Raw genomic sequence first — 26570 nt, 5'->3', positions numbered from 1 at the left:
GCGCAGGCCATCATAGATGGCTTCGCTGCGATGGGATTCCCAAACTGCGGTGGGGCTATAGATGGGACTCACATCCCTATCCTGGGACCGGGCCACCAGGCCAGCCAGTACATCAATAGAAAGGGCTACTTTTCAATGGTGCTGCAAGCACTGGTGGACCATCGGGGACGGTTTACAAACATCTACGTCGGATGGCCGGGCAAGGTTCATGACGCTCGCGTGTTCAGGAACTCTGGTCTGTTTAGACGGCTGCAGGAAGGTATTTACTTCCCGGACCACAAGATAACTGTTGGGGATGTGGAGATGCCTACAGTGATCCTCGGGGACCCAGCCTACCCGCTAATGCCCTGGCTCATGAAGCCCTATACTGGCGCCCTGGACACAGAAAAAGAACTGTTCAACTACCGGCTGAGCAAGTGCAGAATGGTGGTGGAGTGTGCTTTTGGCCGTCTCAAGGGGAGATGGAGAAGCTTACTCACTCGCTGTGATCTCAGCGAAACCAATATCCCCATCGTTATTGCAGCTTGCTGTGTGCTCCACAATCTGTGTGAGAGCAAGGGGGAGACCTTTATGGCGGGGTGGGAGGTTGAGGCAAATAGCCTGGCTGCTGATTACGCCCAGCCAGACAGCCGGGCGATTAGAAGAGCCCAGCGGGACGCGCTGTGCATCCGGGAGGCTTTGAAAGCCAGTTTCAAGGCTGAGCAGGGTACCCAGTGACTTTTAAGTTTGTGGACACAGAGGCAGAACTTGCCCCCATTTCTTTACCCAGTTGCCGTCGACTATCCTCTCCACTTACATACCCCCTTCACCCCCTTCCCAAAAAATAAAATCTGTTCTGTTTTGTTAATGGACACCGTTGTCTTTATTACTGTTTTCGCGGGAATGTTTTAAACCTGGGACGCAGACTGTGGCGGGGGGCGGGTTTAGGGTTGTGATGCAAATGATGCTTCTAAACTCCAGGAATGACAGGCTCCGCGGTGGTGGACTGGTTGTTTCAACGGAGCCTGCCAGCCCTCCTGGCCGGGACTGCGTGTATGTGTCGGCTATGTGACTGTCTTGCAGGGGGAGGAGGGTTACAGATCCCCTGCTGCGCGGCTCTGTGATGCAGGGTAAGGACCGCTGCATAAGATCTGTAACTGCCCTCCCCCGCCACCAAGTCACAGAGCAACACCACCGCCCCCACCACACAAAACATGAAAACCACCTCCCAGACTGACCAGGATAACTAGTCACTGCACTGTATATGTGCCCTGCTGCTGCACCTGCCCCCTGCTAAAGGTGACTGTCCTGTCCAATGACCAAGCCCCTTCCCCCCCCTTCAGACAGACTCCCCTCCAAAAGAAGAGGATGGAAACAGAAATGAACAGAAACGTATTCTTTATTAACAACCGCACATGGAACGGGGGGGTGAAACTTGGACGGGGTCTTGTGTGAGGCGGGTAGGAAAGGACTTTTCAAATTTTGGGGAATGAGAGCCTTCTAGTGCTAGAGCAGTCCGCAGGGGTGGAGTGAAATTTTTCACGGCCCCTTCCACCCCTCCGTGTTTGGACTTTGGGTGAGGGGGGTATGGGACTTGGTGGCGGGGCAGGGCAGTTACAGAGAGACTGCAGCGGGGCTCTCTCCTCCTGCCTCCGGTCCTGCAGAACATCCACAAGGCGGCGGAGCGTGTCCGTTTGCTCCCTCATTAGTCCAAGCAGCGTTTGAGTAGCCTGCCTGTCCTCCTGTCGCCACCTCTCCTCCCGTTCCATGTTTGCCCGGTGCATTTGGGACAAGTTCTCCCTCCACTGTGTCTGCTGGGCTGCCTGTGCTCGGGAGCATCCCATTAGTTCTGCAAACATGTCTTCCCGTGTCCTCTTCTTCCTCCTCCTAATGTGCGCTAGCCTCTGGGCAGATGTGGCTGTGGGAATTGGAAAAAGGGAGTGAATTCCTGAGACAGAGCAATGTATCTGTGAACAGAGAACATAGTCTTTCTCTGTCAACAAGACCATGCAGAGCACCTATCACACGCGCACTGAGGACTAGGTCGAATTTTCGGCCCTCGCCTACAGTGCCTGCGGTCTTGCTGTGGCGAGCTGAGGAGCAGGGCTGGACACCGGACTTTGTCTAGCTGGCAAACATGGTAAGCCGTAGACTTGTGGCCGCTTAAAACTTTAAGAGTGGCACTGGCCTCCTTTCACATAGAAAGCAATGCGAGTCTCTGCTGGCAGCAATCCTGCAAGCATGAACTCTGCCCCTGTCCCACCCCCTCGCGGCTGTAAACCGCGTGGCTGTAAACCGGCGGTTGCAGTTCTATAAAGGGACGGGCAAGCAGTCCCAATACTAACTTTCCCCTACCTAATTCACAGCAGGGAGTCATGCCAGACATCACCCTCCTGAAGGTCTCCGAGAGCCAGAAGGAGAAGATGCTCCGGGACAGCCTGCAGAAACCGGGGCCATTTGCTGCACTGCTGTGCAAGGCCATGATCCCGGAGTACCTGCTGGCGTTGTGGCAGGGAAACGTGTCCTACCACGGGGGGCCTAATAAGCTCTCCCTGCCCAGGAACCTGCTGATGAGGCTGGAAAAACACCTGCAGGAGGTGTATGAGGAGTTCTCCCCGGAGGATGTCGCCTCTATCCCCGGCTACATTGACCAGTTCTTGGCTTAGGTGCCCTTGGAGGGACAAATGACTGCAGGGTTTTGGGCACTATAATCATGAAGCGGACATTGTGAGATTTTTTTAAAATGGTTCGGACTATATATTGAGGCGCCCAAAGACGGAGTAATCATGATACACTTTGCACTGATTCCCCTTTTGTTTGACTTTCCTGTTTACATGTTTTTAAGCACTTTACCCACTGTTAATATTTTCAATCTTCCTGTTTTGTTGCAAATAAATGTTTACATGTTTTAAAGCACTTTAGCTACTGTTAATATTTTAAATACGCCAGTTATGTTGTAAATAAATGTTTAGATATTTAAAACACTTACTGCTTGATCCTTCCCCTGAATCTGTGTCTGGGGTAACGGCTGGGGAGGGTTGGTAGGGGATCTCTGTCAGGGTGATGAAGAGCTCCTGGCTGTCGGGCAAATCAGCGTTGTAAGCGCTGTCTACTGCCTCGTCCTCCTCATCTCCTTCCTCCTCTTCCCCGTCCGCTGAGGAACCGGCCGCGGACAATATCCCATCCTCAGAGTCCACGGTCAGGGGTGGGGTGGTGGTGGCGGCCGCACCTAGGATGGAATGCAGTGCCTCGTAGAAACGGGATGTGTGGGGCTGGGATCCAGAGCGTCCGTTTGCCTCTTTGGTCTTCTGGTAGCCTTGTCTCAGCTCCTTGATTTTCACGCGGCACTGCGTTGCATCCCGGCTGTAGCCTCTCTCTGCCATGGCTTTAGAGATCTTCTCATAGATCTTTGCATTCCGTCTTTTGGAGCGCAGCTCGGAAAGCACGGACTCATCTCCCCACACAGCGATGAGATCCAAGACTTCCCGATCCGTCCATGCTGGGGCCCTCTTTCTATTGGATTGCACGTCCATCTCTGCTGGAGAGCTCTGCATCGTTGCCACTGCTGACACTGCTGCTGAGCTCGCCACGGTGTCCAAACAGAAACTGCGCTTCAAACTGCCCAGACAGGAAAAGGAATTCAAATTTTCCCGGGGTGTGGCTGGTCAGAGCATCCGAGCTCGGACTGCTGTCCAGAGCGTCAACAGAGTGGTGCACTGTGGGATAGCTCCCGGAGCTATTACCGTCGATTTCCATCCACACCTAGCCTAATTCGATATGGCCATGTCGAATTTAGCGCTACTCCTCTCGTTGGGGAGGATTACAGAAATCGATTTAAAGAGAGCTCTATGTCGAACTAAATGGCTTCCTGGTGTGGACGGGTGCAGGGTTAATTCGATATAACGGCGCTAAATTCGACATAAAAGCCTAGTGTAGACCAGGCCTCAGCCCCCTGCTGCTGCGGGACTGGGGCTTGTCAACCAGCATCCCCCAGCCCGGCCTGTTCTCTCCTTCCAGGGGCCGGGGCCCAGGAGTTCCAGCTGCTCCAGCCCCAGGGCGCCGTGTCGGTGTCAGCGGGAGAGACTCTCACTCTGACCTGCTCTGTGACTGGGCTCGCTCCAGTAGGACCCATGAAGTGGTTCAAGGGCTCGGGCAGTGGCCGGCAGCTCGTTTTTGCAGATAAGGGATCACTCCCCCAGGTGACGCGGGCTGTGAGTGGCTCTAGCACAGACTTCACCATCCGCATCAGTGACACCCGCCCCGAGGACGCCGGGATCTATCACTGTGTGAAGTTTAAGAAGGGATCGGGAGACGATGAGGAGTTCAGATCCGGCGCTGGCACGGCCGTGTCCGTGAGCGGTGAGTGCGAGCTCCCCCCAGCCCCACGCCCCTCCCCACCGGGGGCTGCTACCAGGGCGGGGAACAACCCAGCTCAGCCAGACACTGACCGGGGAGCTGCGCTTCCCACCGAGACTGCAGCAAAGTGGGACCTGGGTTGAGACCTACACCTGCGGGGGGGGGGGGGGGGGTATGGGTTTTAGGGAGATGGGGGGAGAAGAGGGAGAAATTTCTGTTCTAGCCCCAGGGATCTCTGCCCCCCAACGAAAACGAAGTGCCAAGTGCACCAGGGTGTGCAGTGGGGAAGACTGGCCGGGTGGGTGTACTGGGGGTGGGGGAGTCAGGTGTTGGGGTGAAGCTGCTGCCTGAGACTTCCTAAACCCAAGGACTCCACTTGCCAGTCAGGACTGGCCTGGCCTGGCCAGGGGGGCTGGAACAATTTTTAGAGGTGGGGGGCTGAGAGCCTTTGAACCAAATTGTAAACCCCGGATATAATGGAACCTACTTCAAGCCAGGGGGTGCGGCAGCATCCCCAGCACCCCTACTTCCAGCACCTGTGGGCCTGGTCTGGGGCCAGCCAGCCGCTTTTGGGGGAGACAGTTGCCAGGCAGAGCTGGGCAGGCCCTGCTGGGTTCAGCTGGCACACTGCTGTTCACCAGTGAGACCTGCAAGCTCCGTGCTGAGCCGTGGTGAAGTGCAGTGTCCTCTGAGCCGTGCCAAGGGGATGTCTGGGGATTAGGGTGACCAGACAGCAAATGTGAAAAATCGGGACGGGGGTGGGGGGTAATAGGAGCCTATATAAGAAAAAGACCCAAAAATCAGGACTGTCCCTATAAAATCGGGACATCTGGTCACCCTACTGGGGATGTGTGTGTGTGTGTCTCTGTGTGGGGTGGGGCGGGGCAGGCACTGGGATGTGCTCACAGGAACTAACACAAACTCGCCACTGACTTCCTGTCCATTTGCTGACCTGATGCATTTACACTGCAGGTCCAATCTCCACTACAGGGTCTGGGCTGTTTTCCAGCCCCGCTCTCTGGCTCGGGCTCTTCCTGGAGAAGGTGCTGATTGCCGCCTTCCTCCTCTTCCTCTTTCTGAGAAGCAAAGGGTAACCAGGTAACTGCTGCTTTTCTGTGATTAACACTGGGCAGAGTTCCCGGAGAAAAGGGGCCAGAAGGAAGCGCATTTCATGCTGCAGCCCAGGAGCAGAGCAGGAAGGGTTAAAGCCTCATAGGGAGTCAGTGTTGTGGGGCTGGGTGTCTCTGGGGCTGCTCATAGGATCCAGACCCTCCCAGTTCAGTTCCAGCTCAAATCACTAGTGCCCTGGTGGTTTTCTGATGGTCCCAGCCCAGTTCCTAGAGACACTAACTGGCCACATCACCAGGTGACCATCTCCCTGGGCACTAACTGCTGCCCTTACCAGGCATCAGAGACCCCCAGGATTGGGTACAAGTGGCGGATGAATTGCTCTGCCCCATAGAGTGGATCCTGCTGGCTCGGGGTGAGCTCCATGGAAAGTTGGCAGGCCTGGCCAGGCCTTCCATTGCCGTCTGCACCTCAGGCACATTCAAGGCCCTTCGTTCTCAGTGTTTATTTTGTTTACAATTTGCCAGGAATGTATCGGTGTTTATTACAAGAATAAAAAACCGAGTGCAAATCAGTGCAAAATATAACTTCACAGTTTTCAGGCTGAATATCGGGGTTGATATTCAGGGATGGGGAAAAGAAAAAAAAAAAGCAACAAACAGAAAAGTCATAGTCCTGAGAGTAAAGGCAATTTCATGCAGTGGTTTATTTCAGATCCCTCCCCACCCCCATTGTGCCCTGCTGAGTGTGTGTGTGTGGGGTGGGGGGGGCCTTCTGTCTGGGGCTTATTCCCTGTCACCTAGTTCCCCTGCCCAGCACTGTCTGGACCTCCCAGATGGCAGGATGATTAACGGTATGTTGGCAGGGTTCTGGTAGCTGTGTTGGTCCCAGGATATTAGAGAGACAGGGTGGGGGAAGTAATGTCTTGTATTGGACCAACTTGTGTTGGTGGATGGTCCCTCACCTGCCTTCTCTCTCTCATTAACAATATGGACACAGGTGCACACGCATACGTGCGTGTGTTTGTATCTTCCACTACAGAGCCGAACTTCCTTACACATTTACACTTATATTAACTTATTATTACCATAAACACATCTATATAATGTAATGAATTGGATATTCTTAACACAATCTGTATTTTCCTGTCCTTGAGTGGCCCAAAGTTCGGTAACAATCAGTAAAAACCCAACAATAGCTTCAGTAAAACAAAGAATTTTTCAGTAAAAATCAATAAAAACTGAAAACAAAGGGCCATAGTCACATTCAGCCCCTGTGCTCCTCACCCGCAGCCTGCTCCCCACACGCTCCTTCCATTTGGAAAATGCCTCCCGGGTTTGCTGGGGCAGGATCCCCGGGGGGCACAGTCCAGGGCCCCTGCTGAGCTCTGGAATCTCTGCCCCAGGGGATTCACCCCTCAGAACAAGAGTCCCACTCCAGCCCGAGGGCCAGGCATTCCCAGTCCCTGAACCTCTCCTGCGCCAGGCCTGTACAGAGGGTCCCAGCGACCCATTTGTGGCTCTGGACCGGATTCCTTAGTTCCAGAGCCCGGTGACTGCTGTTATCCAGCCTCCCCTGGCATTGCTGCCCGGGTCCCCGTGTCTATGCCCCAAAGAGACAAACCCCCAGCTCGTTCCATCCTGCTCAGCCTGATCCTCAGCCCAGAGCTGGTGGCGCCGTCCCTCGGGGAACACAACAGTTCTAGCTTGAATCCACTCTGGCATCGCTCTCCTCTGGGCTTCCTGATACTCATACCCCGGTCCTGACCCCTGACCTGGAGGGTCCCTCCCCTTTCTAGGGAGGGGGGAATTCAGGTACCAGCTTGTCACAGTCACTGGAAATCCAGGAGAGTCAGAGCCCCGAGTAAATCTCCCCTTGGTTAAACGTACAGCGTGAGATGACTGCTCCTCGACACCCCCATCTCAGGGCGTGATGGGGGCTGACATGGAGGGTACTAGAGCAGTTTGCCCCTGGGGGGCTCCTCCCTGGGCCGGGTTAATGCTAAGGGAAGGGTCATTGACTGACTGTGCTCATTCACCTGTTGGATTCTTTCCTTTTGCAGCCCCTGGTCTATGTCCCAGTTTTCTCGCACTGTCGCCACCTGCCAACTTCTCTGTCTGCAGCCTCTGTCCCCCAAGTCCAGGAAACGAGTCCCTAGATGGTGGAGCTGCAGTGACCCCTGCTGGCCAATCAGATGGAGCCCAGGCTTGACAAAGCGAAGGTGAAGGGGTGACCTGGTTACAGTACCTACATGGCGTGGGGAACAAATAATTCATAATGGGCTCGTCAGTCTGGCAGATAAAGGTCTGACACACGATCCAATGGCTGGAAGTTGAAGACAGACAAATTCTGACAGGAAATAAGGCCTAAACTTTTAATGGTGAGAGTAATTAACCAATGGAACAATTGACAATTTTAAAATCAAGACTGGGTGTTTCTCTAAAGGATCTGCTCTAGGGATTATCCAGGGGAGGTTCTCTGGCCTGTGCAATAGAGCAGGTCAGACTAGAGGAGCACAACGGTCCCTTCTGGCCTGGGAATTTAGGAATCTCTGATGGGACGTACCCAGCATTCACTCCTGCCTGCTGATGAAAGAGCCACCGGAAGGACTCCTGACTGGGCTCCCTTCCCCCTTCAGCCCATCCCTCTGCGCTGTCTGCACTGACCTTCGCTTCAGGGAGCAGATATGTGGAATACGGGGGTGTAACGCCATTTGTTCGTGTATAATACGCTGTGTGTCTGTGAGACCCGGTGGCCCCGGAGCAGCTCCCCTGAGTCCTGCGGGATTGGCCTGAGGTTCGGACTCTTGCTCCCTGGGCTGGCAGGAGCTGGGCATTTTGCAGATGTGACCCTGTGACCTGATTGGAGAGAAATAGACCCCTGCTGTTACTGCTGGGTCTGGCCAATCACCTGGGCGGCCTGGAGAGGGTCCCTGAGGGCAGTGGGCAGGGCCAGATCCCATAGGTGCCCATGCTGGTCTGTGCTCTGGGACATCAGGGAGGTGGGACACAGACCATGTGCAGTGATGGGTTGTATCTTTTCTGCTACTCTGGACTCTGGCTGAAGCCTCCTGCCTCTGCTCAGCTCTGAAGAGGCAGGAGATGGTTGTGTAATAATTTCTGTTCGACAATAAACCGCCCTGGCAATGCTTGAACTCACCACAGATGTGCAGAGTCCTTTGGCTGATCTGCCCCTGAGCCGGCTGGCCAGTCCCACGGCAAGGAAAACATCCAGCTTCTCTTTGTGGCTATGTTGGGGCAGCAAGGAGAGGGAGAGGAGACCTTCAGGGAGCATTTCCTGCCTTCTTACCACGTGAGTTGGGATGGGTTGAAGTCCCACATCTTGGAAGATGCTGGGATCAGAAGGCCCCTGTCAAGCTGTCCTGCAGCGGCTCAAGAGCCTGGTACCAAGCTCAGGGCAGAGGGTTAGGAAGCCGGGCACAAAGCCCAGATTGGCTGTGAGTTCTGTACTTAGATTTCACTTGTAAACGCCTCAGGCTCCATAACAGCCTTAATATGGAGTCAGAGACAGTCCCCTTGGGCACTCCAGTCTGTCTCAACACTCAGTTAGGTTTGCTTTTCTTTCCCATAGATGGTCCCTTGCACCAAAGATCCCAGCAATATTCTGGTTACACCCAGTCCCAAAGGACCAGTCACTTACCCCAGGTCAATTGCACTTTAGATCTCACCCCAAAGACAATACTTGTAGCCAGTCCTATAATGAACTATCTGAATATTTATTATATAGGAAAAGGAAACAAGAGAGTTCTTTACAAGGTTAAAGCAGGTAAACACATCTACACACAAATGAGTTCCAAGAACTAATATAAGCCTCTATGTATAAACAAACTGTATATGTCCTTTAGGGCTAACCCAGGCTAAACACTGGGAATTTCTTGTTTATGCCGGAAAAACCTTGTCCTTGAGGATCTAAGCAGCATAGAGACAGAGTTCCTCCTTGTTTGGGCTTTTTATTTCTTCCCTCCTTCTGCTTCAAGTTGCAAACTCAGCTGCTGGGAGGAATTCACTTGTGTGTCTCCTCTTCCTGGGTTGCAGCAATCAACAAAGTCTTTTGCCATCTGCTGGTCCATAGTATTTCATTTGGTGTCGATGGGCCTGCTGTGTCAGGCAGGACATAACCGCTGCTTTTGGAGACTCGCGTTTCACACTGGTTCATGCTTCTCTTCTGTCCGCTGATTTGCACAGCTACAGACGCTTCCAATGCGAATGCTCCAGTAGCACCGTACACTGTGGCTACAGCTGTTATAAGTGAGATTAACACAGGCAGCAACTCGCATGCATTCACTAAAGTCTAAACAGGAAGCTCATTTGTAGAACTCTAATCCCTCGTGTAACAACACTAACACCCAGGTGAGCCAGCCTGGCTCCAGCTCGGGCTGTGTCAGGGTTCAGTGGAGCTATGGGGGGCTTGGCATGAGCTGGCACCTGGTTTGCCAGCGTCACAGCCCCGAGCAGCAGTGCCGCTACCTCCCCCTGAGTGTAGTATTTGTCATTGAAAAGGGACGTAGCGGCTCGTCTGTTATCGCTGTTTGTCATTACGTGTGTTAGTTACAAAGCCCCCACCCTGCACTAGGTGCGTGTTGATATTGTATCCAGAACATCTGGAGCCTTTTTGTAGCAGCCCAGGGTTTCTCTGGCCGCTCTGCAGTTTGCGGGTTTAACCGCTCCCCTCCCTCCACCCTGCTCCGTCCTATTTAACTTCCTCTTGGAGAGTCCCTTTCCTGGAGCTGTTTTCCCATCAGCCTTTTTCATTTCTTGCCCGGAAACCAAAAGTCTCATTCAAGAGCCAGATCTGCCTCCCTGGCCCCTACCAGGGGGAGTATGAAATCAGCAGGTGCCGGTGGCTTTGGCACAAGCAGTGGGGAGCTGAGCACCATGCGCCCCAGTTGAGGGGCAGAACCGGGGAGCTGCCCGTAGAGAGGGGGAGGCAGAGGTGAGGTGTGAGTGTGGATAGTGGGGGGCACAATTGAAAGGTTCTGGTGCCCTGCAGCGGGGTTCAGTGTTGGCACTCGGGAGACAAAGGAGTTTGGATCTAGAGCGACTCTGGATATGTCGTAGGATGCTCTGTAATAGCAGCTGGAGACTGTTCCAGCAGAGAGCTGCTCCTGAGCTTGCAGCCGACTGGGACAGCCAGCTTGGACAGTGCCTGGTCGGCAGCACGAGACCTGTCAGGCTTTAGGACCCAAGGGAAAGGCTGGTGCAGCTGGTGCCAAGGGGAGCTCTGGGCAGGGCAGGAAGGCAGGGCCTGGGGCAGACAAGTGAAGAAGGCAGAGAGCTGCTGTAGCTGAATGGCTGTCTGGGGTAGGCAGGCGAGAGCGGAGAGCCCAGCGCCAGCTGTGTTACGCGGGAACGGGGGCAGGCGCTGTGGGCGCTGGCAGTAAACGCCTGGAGCCAGCTGCCTGCAGGAGGGTGGGGAGAGGGTCTAGCTGTGAGGGACCTGCCCTGAGCCTGCAGGCAGCTGGGGCAAGGGGCAGCTGTGTGCCCAGGGAGTTGTGAGCTGGGTGCCTATAGGGGGAAGGAGAAGAGACAGCTGTTCAGGGGAGGGTGGGGGACAATCAGACACAGGGGTATTGAGAACTTAGAGCCAGCTGTGCACTGCGGGGAGGGGGAAGGACCCAGCCGTGCAGGGGGGTGAGCGGGGAGAGGCGCTGTGGACACTGCCCAGAGCAGGTGCAGGCGCCGTCTCTCTGCAGCATGGCGAGGGAGCCTGGCGCCCCAGTGCCCAGTGCCCTGCCTGCCCAGGGGAAGCTCTGGGGTGGTTTTGCTGAGCCCAGGCCTGTGTGAGAAGGAGAGAAGTTGGCGGCGAGTCTCATACAGCAGCCAGCCCCCAGCCTGTGCCCTGTGCCCTGGGGAGGGGTCAGGAGGCCCCAGCAGATATAAACCGTGGTAGAAATGGGAGGGGGATGTTACCCCATGTACCCCCCACATTTCACCTCTGTGGGGCAGGACAGGGGCTGAAGGTTTGTGACTGAAGGCTGGTGTTGGGTCTGTTTGAAGTAATGAATGTTCCCTAACGGCAGCAAAACCAAAAGCTCTTGTGCTTTGACCTGAGCAACTAAACTGGGGGAACCATCCAGTTCAGAAAGCGCCCGGCCTCCGCGGCCCCCCCTGGGCATTTCTCTGCCCTTTTTTTCTTTATCTAGAATCTCTGGGCATTTGCATGAAAGCAGGAACCGTGTCGTTCTAAGAGTTCCTGGCAGTGGCGGCTTATTCTGCACGTACGGCCGTTGATCGGGGAGGCCAGGAGAACTGTGATGGGAATGGGGGTTGGGCCCGATGATCCTGGCCCAAACCAAAGCCCAACCCCCATTCCCTGCCGATCTCCTTGGTGAAAGGAAATAAGCAAAAGGAGACACAGCGACGGGGAACGGGGGGAATTTGTTCCTCAGCTTTTCAAGAGTTTTCCGGCCAGTGTCGGCTGCTCTTTAACAAGCCGGGCCCAGCAACGCCTCCAGGATCCACGTCACTTGCTGCTGGTAGTACACCCAGCCGGGGGCTGTTAGCAGCTCTGAGGAGCTCCATGCAGCCCAGCTCTGCAGAAGGGAGGTCACAGCAATGCAGGGCTGGGTGGCCCTGCTGTGTGACGTGTGTGTGTTGAGTGGGGTGTGTGTTCATGGACGGGGGGGAAAACTGAGAGGGGAGCTGTGCAGAAAAGCCCCTGGAAATGTGTCCAATAACACTGATGTGTTTGAGGGTCAGGTCCCAGGCAGGGTCAGCGCTGCCGGGCTTGGCAGAAACACAGACACATACATGGTCCCTGCCCCAAAGAGCTTAGAGTCCGAGAACACCGGTGCAATGGGAACGGCTCGGGGAGAGGGACACAATCAGAGAGATACAATTCCTATAGCGGTGTTCACACTAGCAATTCGTTTGTTATACACTGATGACGAGCTCTGTCTGCCCCGAAACACAGACATCATCCCTTGTCTGATTTCATTGTCCAGTCATTAAACCCGCTGAACTGCAGCCAAAGAGATCATCACCTCGCTGCTGGGTACTCACTGGAATGCTTCATGGCAGACGTCATTGATCAAACTGCTCAGAACCAGGACAGATGCAAACAGGACGCCAGACGGACAGAGATCCCTTGGTGCTGCTCTAGGTTTGTGGTCAGAGGATTCAGCTGGCAAAGGAAAAGACATCACAGCAGAAAACAACGAAGACGTGTGTAATTCAGTTCGGGTGCCCGCCCTGCTCCCTGTGATCTCATTTGGGAGAGATCGAGTTTTCCACAAACTGACACAGAGTGAAAACACAATGGAGCAGAGGCTGGTGGAGCTTTAAGACTAGAAATGGGACAAAAACAAAAACAGACTCTCAAATCCTAACCCATGGAAATATTTGAGGGGGACATGGTTCAGTGCCGGCCTCCATTTATTTATTAATTATCATCGCACACCGCCGAGATCTAGGCCCCATGGTGCTAAGTGCTGTACAAACACAGTGTAAGAGACACTTACCTGCCCTAAATAATTTCCCATCTGTCATAAACGAAGGAGGGGGGTAGCTCCCTTTTACAGTCAGCCAGTTAGCTATAAAATCCCTGTTAGTAGCTGTTCTTTTATTTGCTTTATCTGTAAAAGGTTAAAGAAAAGCCCATAGGTAAAAAGAAGGGAGTGGGCACCTGACCAAAGAGCCAATGGGAGGGCTAGAACTTTTTAAAATTGGGAAACAACTTCCCTTTGTCTCTGTGTTGTGGTTTTCCGGGGAAGAGCAGAACAGGGCAGCACTTATGCTGTGAGAAGCTAAAGGCCAGGTATGAAAATCATCAAATCAGACCTAGAGATTACTTATCTGAAACAGGGCCGGCTCCAGGCACTAGCCTACCAAGCATGTAGGGTTACCATACGTCCGGTTTTTCCCGGACATGTCCGGCTTTTTGGTAATCAAACCCCTGTCCGGAGGGAATTGCCAAAAAGCCGAACATGTCCGGGAAAAATACCGGCCGGGCACTTCCCCTCCTGGGCTCCAGCTGCTCTGCTCCGGCGGTGCACGGTCCGGAGGCAAGGGGGCTGCCCGAAGCCGGTAGCGCTCGGGCAGCTTGGCTCTTAAACAGAGCCAAAGAGTTAGGGGAGGAGCAAGTTAAGGCGGGGACTTTGGGGAATGGGCAGAGTTGGGGCGGGGAAGGGGCGGAGTTGGGGCGGGGCCAGGGGTGGGAAAGGGGCGGGGCCAGGGCCCGTGGAGTGTCCTCTTTTTTTTTATTTTTTAAATATGGTAACCCTAAAGCATGTGCTTAGGGTGGCACCTGGAGGGGGGCGGCGCTCCGGCTGGCCGGGGAAAGCAGGGCCGTGGCGGGCTCACCACCCTCCCTCCGGCGCTCCGGCCGGCCTGGGAGAGCGGGGCTGCCCTCCCCCTGGCGCGCCGGCTGGCCGGGGAAAGCAGGGCCATGGCCGGGCTCGCCGCCCTCCCCCCCGGCGCTCCGGCCGGCCGGGGAGAGCGGGGCCGTAGCCGGGCTCGCCACCCTCCCCTGCCGCACTCCCAGCCGAGGGTGGCGAGAGGCTTTTTTGCCTGGGGCGGAAAAAAAGCCAGAGCCGGCCCTGATCTGAAACCCAATATGTAAATAAGTCAGGGAAAATCTAGGAAGACTTGATCTGGGTTATTTCTTTTATTTCTTATTGGTTTGTGGATTCCCCTGTGCTAACCCCAGGGGCTTTTGTTTTGCTTGTAACCTTTAAGCTGAACCACAAGCTAAAGATCCAGCAAAAGCCTAAGTTCCAGATGTATTTTCTTTCTTTTTGTTTTGAATAAAATTTACCTTTTTTAAGAACAGGATTGGATTTTTCTGTCCCTAAGAGGTTTGTGCACATGCTTTTTTAACTAGCTGGTGGCAACAGCTGATTTCCTTTGTTTTTCATTCTCAGCTCTTCCCTGAAGGGTGGGTGAAAGGGCTTGAGGGTACCCCCCAGGAAGGAATTCCCAAGTGCACCTTCCTCGGTTCTCAAAAGGGGTTTTTTTTGCATTTGAGTGGGGGCAGCATCTACCCATCCAAGGGCAGAGAGAAGCTGTAACCTTGGGAGTTTAATACCAGCCTGAAGTGACCAGTATTAATTTTTAGAATCCTTGCGGGCCCCTCCCTGCCCTGCACTTGAAGTGCAGAGTGGGGAATCAGCGTTGACACCGTCGAACTAGCCAAATCAGAAAAAGGGCAATTTCAAGATGGAAACGGGGGCCCTGAAGAACTCAGCGACTTCCCCAGGGTCACAGATAATTGAACATCTCCTGGATCCCAGTCCAGTGCTTTTAGCTCAGAACCAGGACCTGTGCAAACCGGATGCCAGAAGCACAGATGGAAACACAATGGAGCAGAGGTTGATGGAGCTTTAAGACTAGAAATGGGACAAAAACAGACTCTCAAATCCTAACCCATGGAAATATTTGAAGGGGGACATGGTTTAATACCTGCCTCCATTTATTTATTATCATCAGGATTATTTTTACAGTCTAGAGCACAGTGCTGAGATCTAGGCCCCATGGTGCTAGGTGCTGTACAAACACAGTGTAAGAGACAATTCCCTGCCCTAAATAATTTACTCTCTAACTATCCAAGTGAGAAAAAGGGCAATTTCAAGATGGGAACGGGGGCCCTGAAGGACTCAGCGACTTCCCCAGGGTCACAGATAATTGAACATCTCCTGGATCCCAGTCCAGTGCTTTTAGCACAGACCTTATTTCTCCTCTCATCCAAACTGGATCCAAACTAAGCCAACTCCAGCCTAGATCTAATCCAGATTCACCCTCTCCCTGCCCAGCCCATCTCTAATTAACAGATCAGGTGCTGGGAGTGGCCATGTGCCGTCCACCCACTTAGGCGTGTATTGAAGGAGCCTCTCTGGTAGCAGTCACCGCCAGGGACTAGCTCCAGAACAGGGGCCTCCGGGCCCAGCTTTCAGACGTCTGCACAAAGGTGGAATAGGGAAATGTAACTAACGCAATCCACTTCCTTCTGCATTAGGGGAAGGTCTGATCCTGAACCTCAAACTTCTCAGTATCTCTTTGGACAACGGAGAGCTGGCAAAGGCAGCGGTGTTGAAAGGTCGCCCCTCTGACAACAAAATGGCTCTGTCGACCCCTGTGTCTGGATTGTCTCTTCCATGCCTGGTGCTGCTGCTTCTCCTGGAAATCCCTGGTGAGTGTAGAACATAGACCAGGGGTCAGCAACCTTTCAGGAGCGGTGTGCCGAGTCTTCATTTAGTCACTCTAATTTAAGGTTTCGCGTGCCAGTCATACATTTATTGTTTTTAGAAGGTCTCTTTCTATAAGTCTATAAGATATAACTAAACTATTGTTGTATGTAAAGTAAATAGGGTTTTTAAAATGTTTAAGAAGCTTCATTTAAAATTAAATTGAAATGCAGAGTCCCCCGGACCGGTGGCCAGGACCCAGGCAGCATGAGTGCCACTGAAAATCAGCATGCGTGCCACATTCAGCACACGTTCCATAGGTTGCCTACCCCTGCTCTAAAGGGAGGAATAAACCCTTGTGTATTTTATATTGCAAGAGGAACTTCCTGACCCCAACTTGTGATCAGCTTATGCTCTGGAGTGTGAGAACCAGTCAGTGTTTAAAACTTGATCCCAGCTGGTGTCACTGCAGGGGCTGTTCTTATTTTTATAAGTGTCTGATGTTTTTGTAGAAATCTTACTGAGCAATTAGATTGAACAATATCCTGCAGCAGTGAATTCCACAGGTTAGTTAGATGTGGGTTAAAAATATTTCTTTTTATCCCTTTAAATCATGTTGCTTTCAGACTTCATCGGGTGCCATGTCTGTGTGGGGCCATCAAGGGGCAAAATAACCCTCCATTCATTGGCAGTAAGTGACACACCCAGAAGCTCCTTCTCTGTGGCTGGAGCAGCACAGCAGCGGGGGCTCAGGGCCCTTCTCCCTGCTCCTGCCGATGAGATTCTGCCCCTGCTCGTGCCCATGAGGTTCTATCCCTGCCCCGGCTCCCCTGCTCATGCTCAGCACAACAGCTTCCTGGTCCCTGCCTGCTCCCGGGAGCCAGGCTGGAGCTCTGGAATAGTGGCTCTGGGGCAGCCTGCAGGGGTCGCTGTGGAACAACACAAAGTTACTCCCCAGGCAGCTAAAGCCCCACCCTGGGCAGGGCCCGGCTCTAGGCAATGTTAAGATATAGATTGTGGAAGCAGAGAGAGAACTGACAGGAAGGGGATTGCAATGCATGACAGTTTTAGCAAGAGTCAGGCTAACTGTAACCCTAAAAATGCGAGATTTGTAGAAGGGAGGATTGTGTTAGGTGAGTGGGAAAGAACTGTGTGAGAAGTTGTTGCGACCTTGTGTAGATAATATGGAATGTAGACTAAGAGTCTACATAAGTGAGACAAACAAGATATCAGAATGATCTATGTATAAACAAAATGCAGCTGTTGCTTTTCGTTGTCTGTAACAAAAGGTATAAATGCTTGCTGTAATTGTTTACCTGTTGAGAGACCTGCCTAGGAGGGGGAGACCCTGTTTCCTAGTGCACTCTCTCCCTCTATGCAATTGATAGAGAGAGAATAAAGTATCTGACTTTGCTGTACCCAAACAAAAGAGTGAGAACTATGTTATTCTCCGACAAGATATTCAGGCCTGTCTGTAAAGGCCTATACTTAAAGAATTTAGGTGTATTCTTATCACTTAGCTAGTTATAGAGGTATAAAAGAAAGAATCAAAATCTCTGTCTGTGTAAGGGCCTTCTCGTACTGTGACAGTCTGCGGCTCTGTTCTTAGGCTAAGTAAGGCCTTTGAGAAGTGAACGGTCACATCCTCACATTCCAAACTAGTCACACGGAAATAAGGTGCTATTGGGCTGTTAGAATCCAATCCTGTCCTGATATTCCCATCACCTCCAGAGAAAGGGAAGAGCCTAGAAGATGTAAAAGGAAACTTAGTTTGATAGCATCCTGTCTGGTAAGAACTCACTTATCAATAGACACAGCTGGAAAACCCTTATGTCTGTATAGCTGTAGTTGTGAAATCCTCACTTCTGTATTGTTTTGTATGTTTATTTGCATGGTCTCCATCTGGTTCTGTGATTTTCTGTCTGCTGTATAATTTTGTTGGGTGTAAACCAATTAAGGTGGTGGGATATAATTGGTTAAATAACCATGTTACAGTGTGTCAGGATTGGTTAGTTAAATTTCAGTAAAATGATTGGTTAAGGGATAGCTAAGCAGAACTCAAGTTTTACTATATAGTCTGCAGTCAATCAGGAAGTAAGGGGGGAAATGGGAACAGGGAATGGGGGTGGGGAAATTGGGATCATGTTTTGCTAAGGGGGGACTGGGAACAGGGAATGGGAACAGGGATGGCTCTGTGGTGTCAGAGCTGGGAAGGGGGACATTGAGGAAGGAAACTGGACTCAAGCTGGCTGGAAGTTCACCCCAATAAACATCGGATTGTTTGCGCCTTTGGACTTTGTGTATTGTTGCTCTCTGTTCCTGCGAGAAGGACCAGGGAAGTGAGAGGGTGAAGGAATAACGCCCCTAACAGGCAGGGCAGGGAGCAGGATCCACACAGCGGTGCCGGGCGTGGGACTGAACCCCCTGCTGCTGCGGGACTGGGGCTTGTCAACCAGCATCCCCCAGCCTGGCCTGTTCTCTCCTTCCAGGGGCCGGGGCCCAGGAGTTCCAGCTGCTGCAGCCCCAGGGCGCCGTGTCGGTGTCAGCGGGAGAGACTCTCACTCTGATCTGCTCTGTGACTGAGCTCGGTCCAGTAGGACCCGTGAACTGGTTCAAGGGCTCGGGCAGTGCCCGCCAGCTCGTTTATGCACCTACAGGATCATTCCCCCGGGTGACTCGGGCTGTGAGTGGCTCTGACACAGACTTCACCATCCGCATCAGTGACACCCGCCCCGAGGACGCCGGGATCTATCGCTGTGTGAAGTTTAAAAGGGGGTTGGGAGACGAAGAGGAGATCAGATCCGGCGCTGGCACGGCCGTGTCTGTGAGCGGTGAGTGCGAGCTCCCCCCAGCCACACGCCCCTCCCCACCGGGGGCTGGTACCAGGGCGGGGAACAACCCAGCTCAGCCAGACACTGACCGGGGAGGTGCACTTCCCACCGAGACTGCAGCAAAGTGGGACCTGGGTTGAGACCAGCACCTGCGCGGGGGGGGGGGGGGTTATGGGTTTTAGGGAGAAGAGGGAGAAATGTCTGTTCTAGCCCCAGGGATCGCTGCCCCGCAACGAAGTGCCAGGTGCACCGGGGGGTGCAGTGGGGGGTGACTGGCCAGTCCTGCGGTGAATCTACTCGACCCCCCGCCCCCATCCCCTGTAGGGCTCTGGCTGTGGGCACAGAGCTCGGCTGCAGCCATGGGGTCACTGGGATGTTTTTCTTCCTTTCCTATGACACTTCCCCAGCCCCAGCAAAGACTCTCCTAGTCTGGCCCCCCCCCTTGCATTTGCTCAGGGGCGGGGCTGTGGCTCCCCCGATCTCAGGCTGTCCCTGTGGGGAGGTGGGTCCCGTGGGGCGGGGGGCTGGGCTCTCAGGCGCAGAGGGATCTGACTGATAAACGCTTCTCCCCGCAGCCAGACCGTCGGCCCCGTCCGTGTCCGGCCCCCCCAGCAGGGCAGAGCCGGGTTCCCCAGTGAATTTCACCTGCACGTCAGGAGGATTCGCCCCCAGAGACATCGCTGTGACCTGGCTCAAAAATGGGGCCAAACTCCCAGCCCCCCAGCCCCGGGTTCTCCCTGCACACGAGAGCGTCTCCTACAGCATGTCCAGCACCGTGGGGGTGAGCCTCACCGCAGGAGACGCCCGCTCCCAGCTCACCTGTCAGATAGAGCACAGCACCTTACCGGCTCCCCTGCGTGCGACTTACAACCTCAGCGATGCCCTGCGAGGTAGGAGCCCAGCCCTGGGGGCTCCGCTACTGGGGGGTGGGGGCTGAGACGGACCCATCGCCCTTTGGGTCCCTTGCGGGTGGGTATTTTGTGGGGGGGTCAGACACTGAAATCCAGATTTGGGTCCAGTCTCTGCCCTGTGCCCATCTCTCATCCTCGAGCCCTTAGAACGTAGAGACCCTTCCCAGTTGAAGTTACCCAGCCTGCTGTGCCTTTTGTCCAGGGATTGAGAGGAGGGAAAGTGGGGACGTGAGGAACATTTTTTTCCCCTCTGCTAATTCTGGTGGTTTTTAAAGAATTTCCCTGAGCCTCCCCCCAGCTGGGAAGGGCCTGGATAAAGAAGAGATTTCAGCAAGAGCTGAACATGCTCCAGGGAGGGCGCTGGGGTGTGGGCGTGAATGGACGTGGGGTCAGTGGGAAGGTCAGTTTGTCCACCCCAGGAACTTCCCTGTAACTCAGCAGGAAAAGGAGAATTTCTGTAGATGCCGAGCGCAGGATATTTGTGTTCTCAGTTCCACCCAGGCTGCGAGTGGGCACTGACCCAGCGGCGCCCGTCGCACTGAACGAGACTGTGACGTTCACCTGCCGCGCGGAGGGGTTTTACCCGAAGGACGCGAGTCTCATCTGGCTGGAGAATGGACATGAGATGGATCTGGGAAAATCCTCCCCCCTGGCTGAGAATCCAGACGGGACGTACACGCTGCAGAGCTCCCTGGAGGTCAAAGCAACCGAGCAGAGGAGGCAGTCTGCGTTCACCTGTCTGGCTGTGCACGATTCCCAGCCCCCTGTCGGTGCCAGCGAGATGCTGAGACTCTCCCAGGTTCCTGCTGAGCCAGGTAAAGATCCCACTTCACCTACTGCAGGGAAATGTGCAGTCAAACCCCCCCCCCCCCCACCCCCTGCACTGCTGGGAAATGCCAGGTCTGGTCTGCGGAACCCAGGGGCCGTTTCAGCCCATCTCCGCCAGGGGAGCCCCTCAGTGTAACAGCCACTCTCTTATTCCAGGATTATCGCTTGGCTCTGCTCTCCTGGGGCCCGTGGGCGGAGCGGAAGGGGGCAGGTTGGGGGCAGGAAATGTCACTGGCCGCACTCTGTGCCCAGGGAATATGCTCTCTGCAGCCCTGCAGGGTGTGACTGTCCCTAGAGAGGGGCTCGAACATGGTCACTCCTGCAGAGCTGGTGACCCAAGGACTCCGGCACTGCTCAGGGATTTGAGGCTTTTGGATAAAAGTGCAGGTGGCTCCTGAGTCCTTATTCTCCTGCTCTGCGAAGCTCGAGGTCTCCACTGTAGCATCTGGGCTGCCCTGGGGCCAGCCAGCAGCGTGTGGATACAGCTGCCAGGCACAGCTGGGCAAACTCTGCAGGGGCTATTTGCCAACCTGCTGTTCAGAGACAGGAACTCGCCAAGCCCCATGGAAGGCCAGTTTCCTCGGAACCCGGTAAAGGTGCATGTGAGCCAGGGTGGGATGGCCGGGAACCAGCAGTTCTCTTTTCCACGGGGGTTTCTGTCCATTGGCTGATCTGATGCATTTACACAGCAGGTCAGAGTCTGTTCTCCAGTCCTGCTCTCTGGATCGGGCTCTTCCTGGAGAAGGTGCTGACTGCCGCCTTCCTCCTCTTCCTCTTCCTGAGAAGTAAAGAGTAACCAGGTAAATGTAGATTTGCTGTGAGTTCCCCTGGGAGCCAGAGGGAACGGATTGTAATGCTGCAGCCCAGGAGCAGAGCAGGAAGCGTTAAAGTCTCATAGGGAGTCAGTGTTTTGGGGTTGGGTGTGTCTGGGGCTGCTCATAGGATACAGACCCTCCCCGTCCGATGCCAGCCCAGATCACTAGTGACCGGGTGGTTTTTTCAGGGCCCCAGTGCAGTTCCTAAAGCCCAAACAGGCCCATCACCAGGTGACCATCTCCCTGGGCACTAACTGCTGCTCTCACCGGGCATCAGAGCCCCCAAGGATTGGGTACAAGTGGGAAATGAATTGCTCTGCCCCAGAGAGTGGGTCCTGCTGGCTCAGGGTGAGCTCCATGGCGAGCTGGCGGGGCTGGCCAGGCTTTCCATCACTGTCTGCGCCTCCGTCACAGAGAAGCCCCTTTGCTCCTCTCCTGGTCACACGCAGCCTCCTCTCCATACGCTCCCTCCATCTGGTAAATGCCTCCCAGGTTCCCCTGGGGCAGGTTCCCCAGGGGACACAGTCCAGGGCCCCGGGTGAGCTCCGGAATCCCTGCCCCAAACAGCCAGGCGGGTCGGGGGAGCCCTGCAGGGGCAGGGACACATAGGGGATCAGTTCCCCTTTATCTCATGTTAGGCGCATTGTCCCAGCCATGTCACTGCTGGAAATCCTGCCCCAGGGTATTCACCTCCCAGAACAAGAGTCCCACTCCGGCCCGAGGGCCAGGCATTCCCGGGTCCCTGGCCCTCTCCTGCACCGCGCCTGTACGAGGGTCCCAGTGACCCATTCGTGGCTCTGGACCGGATTCCTTAGTTCCAGAGCCCGGTGACTGCTGTTATCCAGCCTCCCCTGGCATTGCTGCCCAGGTCCCCGTGTCTGTGCCCCAAAGAGACAAACCCCCAGCTCGTTCCATCCTGCTCAGCCTGGTCTTCAGCACAGAGCTGGTGGCGCCGTCCCTCGGGGAACACAACAGTTCTAGCTTGAATCCTCTCCAGCATCGCTCTCCTCTGGGCTTCCTAATACTCATACCCCGGTCCTGACCCCTGACCTGGAGGGTCCCTCCCCTTTCTAGGGAGGGGGGAATTCAGGTACCAGCTTGTCACAGTCACTGGAAATTCAGGAGAGTCAGAGCCCCAAGTAAATCTCCCCTCGGTTAAACGTAGAGCGTGAGATGACTGCTCCCCGACACCCCCAGCTCAGGGCGTGATGGGGGCTGACATGGAGGGTACTAGAGCAGTTTGCCCCTCTGGGGGCTCCTCCCTGGGCCGGGTTAATGCTACGGGAAGGGTTATTGACTGACTCTCCTCATTCACCTGTTGGATTCTTTCCTTTTGCAGTTCCTGCTCCATTTCCCAGTTTTCTCGCACTGTCGCCACCTGCCAACTTCTCTGTCTGCAGCCTCTGTCCCCGCAGTCCAAGAAATGAATCCCTAGATGGTGGAGCTGCAGTGACCCCTGCTGGCCAATCAGATGGAGCCCAGGCCCCTGATGGGATGTACCCACCACTCACTCATGCCTGCTGATTGCGAAGCCGCTGGAAGGACTCCTGACCGGGCTCCCTGCTCCTTTTAGCCCATTGGTTCTCAAACTAGGGGTTGCGACCCGGTTGTGTGGGGCATCGCGACCCCCAACCCCTGCGCTGGGCTCCGAGCCCCGACCTCCAACCCCTGCGCCGGGCTGCGAGCCCCGACGCCCCACTCCCATGCGGAGCTGCGAGCCCCGACTCTGGCCAGGTGTGGTGTTGTGATCCCCAACCCCAACCAGGAGTGGGGCTGTGAGCCCTGAGCTGGGGCATCCAGGACGCTGTGAGCCCCGACCCCTGTACTGGGGTTGTCAGGCAGAGCCCGACCATGCAGAGGGTTATCAGCTGGGAGCGCTGCCAGGCACAAGGTTGTTAATCCCCAGCCTTGCCACACACAGGGTTGTCAGCCCCAAGCCCCGCCACCCGCTGTGAGCCCAGCCAGGCGCTTGGTTGTGAGCCACCATCATCACCATGTGCAGACCTCAGAGCCCCAAGCGCCTCCACCCCAAACTCTACCCCCAGCTCCACTCCACCTCCAGCCCGGCTCCACTCCCAGCTCCACTCCCCCTCCAGCCCGGCTCCAGCCCCAGCTCCACTCCACCTCCAGCCCAGCTCCACCCCCAAAGAAAGGGCGCCAAATAGAAGTTTGCCCAGGGCGCCATTTTTTCTATGGCTGGTCCTGGTACTGAGACAACATTAGAGGGTTTGATTCTTTCGCAGCTGAACAAGTACTTTATTAATTAACAGTCAGACACACAAGCGCAAACCTTCTCCTGAAAATAATGGCCACCTGTACTGCTAAAACTGCTTAAAAACGAAAGTATCTCATGTCTTACATTAAACTCGGTTTTACCAGTGTCATCACCTCTGTTATTGAAAAACTGCAATGCGTCATTTGCTGTGAAGTCTTCTCTGATGAATCAATGGAACCATGCAAACTGCAGCGACATCTGGAAATTGGACATCCTGAGCCTAAAAATCAAAACGTGGATTTTTTCAAATGTAGAGAAGAAGCAACAAAGAAGGCCAGGCTTGATGTTGATGGAAGTTTCCGACAGCAAATGTCCTCAGCTGTCTTATGTTGTGTTACTATGAATTGCCCGTACCAAACGCTGCGTACAGTACGTGAGGAGCTTATTCTGCCAGCATGCAAAGATATTATGGATGGAAATGAAACTGCCAAAAAATGAAATATGCTTTCCATGTCTAATGATACCATGAAACGCAGAATATGTGAGATGTCTGAAGACATCAAAAAACAAGTTGTGCATAAAATTAAACCCTCTGCTTTCAGTATGTTCAGCCTGCAACTTCATGAAACTACTGATGTTACTCACTGTGCACAATTGATAGCATTCGTACGGTATGTTAATGCCGGGGATGTTAAGGGTGAGTTCTTATTCTGTGAACAACTTGAAACAACCACAACAGCACAGGCCATTTTCAATCAGGTGAATGCCTTTTTCGAAAGCAATGGCATTGAGTGGGAAAATCTTTGTGGTGTCTGTAACGACGGTGCTCCAGCAATGATGAGTGCAGGGTCTGGCTTTCAGCAGAAGGTAAAGTGTGTCTCACCTAATGTGATTGTCATTCATTGTGGAATCCATCATTAAGTCCTAGCTGCAAAGACCTTGCCAATATGCCTCAATGCTGTGGTGGATGTTGTTATTCGAGCAGTGAACTATATTAAAGCTCATGCTCTGAATAGTCGTCTCTTTCGAGAGCTCTGCAATGAAACGAGTGGTGAATATGAAGTTCTGCTTTTCCACACTCAAGTCTGATGGCTTTCTAGCGCGTTTTCATACTTTGTGAAGAGATGACAGGTTTTTTCCTGCGAAAAGAGAAACAAGCTGAACAAAAAGTTCAGTGACAAGAAATGGCTTCTCTGCTTAGCATACCTAGTTGATATCTTTGATAGCCTTAATGATCTCAATCTGTCGCTCCAGGGAAAACGTTCAACATGAATAGACGCGACTAATAAAATCAGAGCCTTCCAGATGAAGTTGGATCCATGGTGCAGGAAGCTGGATACAGACAGATACGGCACGTTTCTGACACTTTCCTCGTTCAGCAAGGAAGAGGAAGTTAACATTGATAGTGCTCTCAAGTCAGCGAACAGTGAACATTTGAGAGCCCTTCACAAGTAGTTCTCACACTACTTCCCAGCGCTACCAGAAGCACTTCATTCCCTGGTGAAGAACCCTTTCAGTGTGACAGCTGAGCAGTTACCTACTGACCATATTCACGCACAGGAACAGTTTGTTGACATGATCAATGATGATGCAGTGAAAGCAAAATTCACACAGCTGCCTCCAAACCAGTCCTGGTGCTCAGGTGCAAGTGAATACCCACTGGTGTCTGAAATGACCCTGGGAGTCCTTCTGCCATTTCCCACTACCTACCAATGCGCGAGTGGATTCTCCAGCCTTCTCACAATAAAGACGAAATCTCGAAACTGGCTTGATGTGAAGGATGACATCAGACGCGCCCTTTCTAAAACAACACCCAGAATAAAACTTCTTGTGTCAAATAAACAGCATCATCCATCTCACTGGTTTTTGGCTGTTTCACATTATTCCTTGCTGTCAAGTAAAATAAAATTCTACTTAAAAATAACTTTTCTACTTGTATTTAATTTGATAAAAATGTGTTTTTAGGCTTAAAGTAAAAGCAGTGGGAAAAGGTCAATTCATTTTAAGCAATAGGGTTTAAATTTAGTATTTAACATAGCATTATATATAAAAATGTGTTTTTTATTTCTAAGGGGGGGTCGCACTCAGAGGCTTGGTGTTTGAAAGGGGTCACCAATACAAAAAGTTTGAGAACCACTGTTCTAGCCCAACCCTCTGCACTGTCTGTGCTGATCTTCACTACAGAGAGCAAAACTAGTATATGTGGAATACAGGGTGTCATGCAATTTGTGCATGTGTAACACGCTGTGTGTCCATGGGACCCGGTGGCCCTGGAGCAGCTCCCCTGAGTCCTGCAGGTCTGGCCTGAGGCTCAGACTCTTGCTCCCAGGGCTGGCAGGAGCTGGGCATTTTGCAGATGTGACACTGTGAGCAGATTGGAGAGAAATAGACCCCTGCTGTTACTGCTGGGTCAGGCCAATCACCGGCGTGGCCTGGAGAGGGTCCCTGAGGGCAGTGGGGCAGGACCGGATCCCACAGGTGCCCATGCTGGTCTGTGCTCTGAGACACCAGGGAGGTGGGACACAGACCATGTGCAGTGCTGGATTGTGTCTTTTCTGCTACTTTGGAATCTGGCTGAAGCCTCCTGCCTCTGCTCAGCTCTGAAGAGGCAGGAGATGGTTGTGTAATAATTTCTGGCAATGCTTTAATTCACCCCAGACGTGCGGAGTCCTTTGACTGATCTGCCACTGAGCCAGCTGGGTGTGTGTGTGTGTGTGTGTTCCTAACATACGAGTTGAGATGTTCTGGGTCCCATATCTCGGAAGGTCCTGGGGATTAGAAGTCTCCTATAAGAGCAGCAGTGACGTCACCTCCACCTGAGTGCAGTGTTTGTCATTGAACAGGGACATAGCGGCTCGTCTGTTGTTATTACTATTCATTCTTGCAGGTGTTCTTTCTAAAGCGCCCACACTGTGCTGGCTGCATGTTTATCTTGTATCCAGAAAACCTGGAGCCTTTGGTACCCGCCCTGGGTTCATGTGGAGACTCTGAGGGGTGGTGGGTTTAACCATGTACCTCCTCTCTCATCGCTCTGCCCCATTGTAGCCTCCTTATAGAGCGTCCCTTTTCTGGAGCTGTTTTCCCATCGGCCTGTAGCATTTCTTGCCCTGAAAACAAAAGTCTCATCCAAGAGCCAGATCTGCCTCCCTGGCCAGTAAACTGGTGAGTATAAAATCAGCAGATGCCTACGGGCTCAAGGTGTTTCTGCCACCAAACTCTGGCCCTCGACTGGTTTTTGTTGGGAATTGTGGGCCCCTGATCCACCTGCATCTTCCCCCCACCCCGAAACCAACAGCAATTGTGCCCCTAGGATCCCTGTTGTATCACATTTTCTGCAGCTCCACACCATGCAGCAGAACCTCCCTCCCCTTCATGGGCCTCCAGAGGGCAGCTACTGGCAGAGCAAACCTTGGCAGTGGGGTTCCA

At 53.5% G+C, this 26570-nt stretch overlaps 1 protein-coding gene across 1 annotated transcript; it reads left to right on the top strand.

Moving 5' to 3' along the window:
* Positions 1–4109: 4109 nt before the first annotated feature.
* On the top strand, positions 4110–22621 carry LOC112123298 (signal-regulatory protein beta-1-like). Its single transcript, XM_029914148.1, has 7 exons — positions 4110–4338; positions 15376–15549; positions 18034–18375; positions 18951–19265; positions 19778–20101; positions 20807–20899; positions 22269–22621. The coding sequence occupies exons 1-7, from the start codon at positions 4110–4112 to the stop codon at positions 22451–22453; spliced, it is 1662 nt and encodes a 553-aa protein (XP_029770008.1). The 3' UTR covers positions 22454–22621.
* Positions 22622–26570: the final 3949 nt, after the last annotated feature.

The sequence above is a fragment of the Terrapene carolina genome, unplaced genomic scaffold (genome assembly GCF_002925995.2).
Source record: "Terrapene carolina triunguis isolate 2854851 unplaced genomic scaffold, T_m_triunguis-2.0 Scaffold32130, whole genome shotgun sequence".
Classification (NCBI taxonomy): domain Eukaryota; kingdom Metazoa; phylum Chordata; order Testudines; family Emydidae; genus Terrapene; species Terrapene triunguis.
Note: the sequence above shows the minus strand (reverse complement) of the source record. Positions and strands in the feature narration are given on the sequence as shown.

Bases quoted from the DNA above. Each gene is read 5' to 3' on its own strand.
- LOC112123298 (XM_029914148.1), top strand. From the start codon at position 4,110: ATGAAGTGGTTCAAGGGCTCGGGCAGTGGCCGGCAGCTCGTTTTTGCA. The intron at 4,339-15,375 runs GTGAGTGCGAGC...CTTCTGCATTAG, and splicing joins CACGGCCGTGTCCGTGAGCG to GGGAAGGTCTGATCCTGAAC. The intron at 18,376-18,950 runs GTGAGTGCGAGC...TTCTCCCCGCAG, and splicing joins CACGGCCGTGTCTGTGAGCG to CCAGACCGTCGGCCCCGTCC.